The following is a 5,400-nucleotide window of genomic DNA, read 5'->3' as shown; positions in this document are numbered from 1 at the left end:
TCATGTCACAGCCAAACTAACATGGCTGTTGCAAACATGTTGTGGGCTCCCTCTTTCAGAGTGTAAGCCAATCCTATGCACCCCTGCAGAGGAAAGGAACTGCTTGCCATGACATTCAAATTAGCCACACTGTGGTTATAGATAGGCATCTGTTGGAGTCAACCAACTTTTCCTGCTGGTGAAAAAGGAAGGAGGTGTCCTCTTAACGACTACCCAAAATGGCAATTCTGAGACTCATACGACTTACATGTACAAAAGCCATGTGGGACGGGGGTGTAGGATGGAGAGGAACTGGATAAGAGTGAAAAAGCTGTCCAGATCCAACCCCATGGTTTGCTTCCCAACTCGAATCAGAACCCTGCTTCAGATTGTGATATGATTGTAGTTTAGAGGCAAACGCTGGTTAGTTTGCCAATTTGGATGTTACACCAAGTTATGATTCTTGTGAGCCAAGATGAGGAAGAAGGCACTAGTATGCCCAATGGAGAGAGAAGAGGAAACCCACAGTGTGTTCTTATTAGACAAATCCTGGTTTGAATGAAGGCATTGGGGTTCACTTCTGAATGCGCAGCATTACTCTACACATATGCTGTTTTAAAAAAAACAACCCAAACCTCAGTGACATAGTATAGATCTTGACACATATTACACCTACATGTGTTTCTTTCGAGAGAATATTTATTGCAAGGTCCGTGATCTCCAAGATATAAAACTAAAATAGGTATTTCCAGCGTAGCAGAATGTGACAGCAAAGGCAAAGAACTGTATAGAGGGAAAAGAGAAAATAAAAACAAACTGTTAGAAGACAGCAAGAATCATTTAGCAAGATTATTTGTATTCAACAATAATTTATAAAGATGGAATGAAAAGGTTCTACAAAAAGGTTCTCCAGGACTCCTGAGTGCTGCAGTCATTGTTAAAATCTTGACTTCGGTGCACAGGCTATTTTTAATGCCATCTCACTGACTTTAAGCAGAATAAATAATTGTGGGTCTTTTGTTAACTAGTTCTTACATGTGCGTTTTAAGTAACACTGCATCTGGGTGTTCTGTGGCTTGCAAGCGTTGGTCTACAATGCCCACTTCTGCCAACATAAATCATACTGAGATATTACATTCAACAATTCCATGAAATATTTTTGCATGTTCTGTTTACACAGACATTGCATTCTTAAATCGTGACAGCTAACACTGCTCTTGGCCAATGGAATGCTCCCCTTCCACTGTCTGAACTCCGCTGACAAACTTAATTTGTTTAGGCGGGGGGGGGAGTGAGTAGCATACATTTCCTTCCCAATGGGGACCCAAACCAGCTTGCACTGTCCCCCTCTCCACCAGTTTTATCTTCACGACTGCCCTGTGAGGTATTCAAGGCTGAAAGAGGGTGACTGGCCCAAGCTGGCTCAGCAAGTTTCCAGGGCAGAGTGAGTATTCGAACCTGGGTCTCCCAGATCCCAGTCTGACACTCTATACCATGCTGTCTGTCATGGCCATTACATGGGAATTAGATGTGAAAATCTGTGTACTTGTGCCGACAGATGTAGCTCCGTCAAGTTCACCATTATCTCATGAACTGGTTGTATGCATCAAGATGGACGACTGAATTCCACAGATACTCATTATTACATTCTTCATGTGGCTGACTCTCGTTACATTGGTCTTTTTGAGCAGTTATTTTTAATAGTGTTAATTTACATTCCTGATCACATTTTTATATTAACACACATACACAAAACCTGCGTACCTTCTCACACACATACAATGGCCTGTATCCTGCCACTCCAACTCACCAAAGTCTGAAGCCCTCCTCCAGCCTGCCTCTAACTTAAAGGGCTCTTCCGCCGGAGGAGGAAGGCTCCTTAGGCTGGAGGAAGTATTCAGACTTTGCTGAGCAGAGAGGTAGAATACAGGCAACTGAATACTATGCATAGTTTTACAGCTTAACTTACCGATGAAGCTGCCCAGCTGTTGTAGTTGTGGCTGTGCAAATCTTTGGTGACTGCAGATGATTCTACAATGGCAGCGATGAGGTACAAAATAAAGGCACTCCCATTAAAACACAGACCCTATATGAAGAAGAAGAAGAGTTGGTTTTATACCCCACTCTTTACTACCTGAAGGAGTCTCAGAGCAGCTTACAATCGCCTTCCCTTCCTCTCCCCACAACAGACATCCTGTGAGGGCTGAGAGAGTTCTGAGAGAACTGTGACTGACCCAAGGTCACCCAGCTGGCTTCATGAGGAGGAGTGGGGAGTCAAAGCTGGTTCTCCAGATTAGAGTCCACCACTCTTAATCACTACACCAAGCTGGCTCTATGTGGGCAAAGAAAAACAGGATGATAGTATTTAATATATATAATTTAATGTACACTTCTTGCATAAGTGTACCTAGCAGTTCGAAAGCAAGAAATTGCAAGTAGATAAATAGGTACCACTTCGGTGGGAAGGTAACAGCGTTCCGTGCGCCTTTGTGTTTAGTCATGCCGGCCACATGACCACGGAAACGTCTTCAGACAGCGCTGGCTCTTCGGCTTTGAAACGGAGATGAGCACCGCAACCCTAGAGTCGGACTCGACTGACTTTCGAGCAAGGGAACCTTTACCTTTACCTCTTGCATAAGTGGAAGTCATGTGGACAGTACAATATGAGAATTTGCTGCTATGTCCAGTCTGCCATAATGGGCAGGCTTTCCTTGGCTGAAAACCTATCTTATGCTGTTCCCACCTAACTGAAGCTACACTTTACTCTCAGATCTGGTCCCAAGAACAGCTGGTGCAGTCTGCTTCACATCATGTGTTGAGCCACTGATTGGCTCCATCATGTTCCAATTTAATGAGGTATCTGCTTTCTTGCCATGAAAGACATACTTGCTATGGGAAGGGGCTGTGGCTCAGTAGTAGAACATCTGTTTGCCATGCAGAAGTCCCAAGTGCAATCCCAGACATCTCCAGTTAAAAGGACCAGGTATTAGGTGATGTGCAAGACCTGTGCTTGAGACCCTGGAGAGCCGTTGCCAGTCTGAGCAGACAATACTGACCTTGATGGCCTGATTCAGTATAAGACAAATGTGGACGAACACGACCTAATCAGAGAACAAGTATAAAGAAAACAGTTGTGAAAGTCTGACCCACAAATCAAGCAGTCAACAAGACTTGCAAAAATGCTTCCTGTGTATTAGTCTAAATTCCTACAAAACCATAAGAAAATCCTAGAACAAAGATATATCATCAAAGATACATCATCATCGTCATCTCCGGATTATATAACGATGTTTCAAAATTGGATCTTCCTCAGGAATATTAGAGTGGCACAAAAGCTCCCTTGCTCTTAAAGTGCTTAACAACAAGTCATGATCTATTAGAAGTTTAGCAGCATATCTGAGCCTGAACATATTGAGATCAGCGTCCTATTTGAATGAATTGTATTATCTTTCATGACTAGGATTTTCTTATGATTTGTAGGAATTTAGACTGTAATACATAGGAAGCATTTTTTTGCAAGTTTTGTTGACTGCTTGATTTGTGGGTCAGACTTTCACAACTGTTTTCTTTATACTTGTTCTCTGATTCAGTATAAGTCAGCTTCATGTGTTGCTTCATTGTCAGGCTCTGTATAATGCCTGTACAGATTCTCAAAGAACACTGCCCACCTCCTCAGGAGCAGCTCCACTGTGTGAAAATAGCTCTAGCAACAGTCTGCAGTTATGACCCTTTCTTGAGCAGATCAGCAAAACGGAGCCTTCCCACCAGTGGATCTGTTAAACATTAGACATCGCAGCCTGCTGCTTCACAGGTTGGGCTGGGTGGTTCCTCACAAGTAACTCTTATACTGCTGCTGTGCCCTATGCTTCACGCACTCACAACAAGTAGCATATGAGAGACAAGGAAAGAGATTGCTTTCCCCCCCCTGAAAAGAAGCTGGACAATCTGAACACAGAAAAAGCACATTCTTGGAAACTGAAGATATTAAAGTGACCTATTCATGTTGGATCCTGCAGGCTCACTCTGTGTCATGGACCAGAGTACAGACTCTTCCTCATCAGGCCAAGAGGCCAAAGACTTAGGCTGCGGTCAGATGACAGGCTTGGCACAGTCTGGCTACGCCTCTAATTCCTTCTGGAGAGTTTCGACCAGACACGCCACCCTTACCCCAAACTCACCCCATGGTTGACTGATGAGACTACCGCTGCATGTTCACCATGGAGCAGGGGGTCAGGCAGCTTCTTCTTTTTCTAAAGGTCTCTTTGTGCATGCGCAGAACCACTTATTCGACAGGGGCAGTTATGTGCACATTGATAACTGGGGGGGGGGAATGGCGGTCAGGGAGTGGAAGCCTCAGACTTCCCAAATGCTTTGAGTGCACTACGGAGAGATCAGATATTTGGAAATGCGCTGTGAGACCGGAACAGTCCATGAACACCAGACTTTGTCCGGTGTTGGGAAAGTCGGGGGTGAGGACTGGGGCCTGATGACTGGGGAACAGGAGACTGATGACACTGTCTAGATGAGCATATTAAATCTGGAAGGGAGGAGCAACGACATTGGATCAAACTGCTTGTCTGACTGCAGCCTTAGAGGAGGAGGCAGCTGAGACACCTCAAGGAGCGGCCTCTAATGGGCAGGAAGAGTCCTAAGACTCCGAGTCAGCCTTCTCACCTTGGGATATGGCCCTGCCTTCTGAAGCAGACTCGGATCCTGAACCCTCCATCCCAAAGCTCTCTCATCCACTGACACCTCAGGCCTTTCAAAGCCCTGAATTACCTCAGCCTACTCACGGTACTCACCACCACCAAAACCTTTAGATACTGGCAGTCTGCTTCCAGATTTGATTTCTTCAGTCAGGGCTTTATAGAGCCTGAAGTATCCTGATTGGCCTCCTGCTCCCACGTGCTAAGGCCCAATCAGGTGATTCCTGAAGGCAAATTGGATGAAGCCCACATGACTCCCTTGGGCTGCACAGACTCTTTGATTAAAAACCAAACCACAGCTGGTTCCGTGGTTTAAGTTGTAAGGGGCTGGGGCCTAGCTGGTAGAAGGCCTAGTTTTAGTCCTACCTGACTGCCTTACAGAGATGCCCGTGGTATGAATGGTCAGATTTTTAGGATTTGCTCAAACTTACTTAAGAGACATTGTTAGCCTTTCTTTCTTCACTGAACCCACTCAAGGCAAGTTTAACCCAACCAACTCCAATTCTTGTACAGCCTCTCCAATTCCGAAGCAGCCTGCCTGAAAATGTACGTGCATATTCCATTTCCTTTGCGAATTAATAATCTTATCAATTCACAGAGCAGCTTTAAGAACCCCTTTCCCTTGATTCTGTTAGAACTGATTTTAATGTAATGTTGGTGAGGCTAAAAGAACTTGCCCGTGGGGTTTTGCACTCACACCACATCTTGTATAATC

General features: G+C 44.7%; 1 protein-coding gene across 1 annotated transcript in view; it reads right to left on the bottom strand.

Moving 5' to 3' along the window:
* The window catches only part of CMTM8 (CKLF-like MARVEL transmembrane domain containing 8), a 45,711-nt gene continuing 40,311 nt past the window's right edge, over positions 1 to 5,400 (bottom strand). The window contains exons 3-4 of the mRNA XM_015418406.1: positions 1,949 to 2,065; positions 1 to 762 (exon numbers count right to left, since the gene is read on the bottom strand). Of these exons, the coding sequence (XP_015273892.1) occupies positions 679 to 762; positions 1,949 to 2,065 (201 nt within the window). The 3' untranslated portion in view covers positions 1 to 678. The remainder of the gene's footprint in view (positions 763 to 1,948; positions 2,066 to 5,400) is intronic.

Source organism: Gekko japonicus, unplaced genomic scaffold (assembly GCF_001447785.1).
Source record: "Gekko japonicus isolate JY-2015 unplaced genomic scaffold, Gekko_japonicus_V1.1 scaffold106, whole genome shotgun sequence".
Classification (NCBI taxonomy): Eukaryota; Metazoa; Chordata; class Lepidosauria; order Squamata; family Gekkonidae; genus Gekko; species Gekko japonicus.
This window is presented reverse-complemented; position numbering and strand designations above follow the sequence as displayed.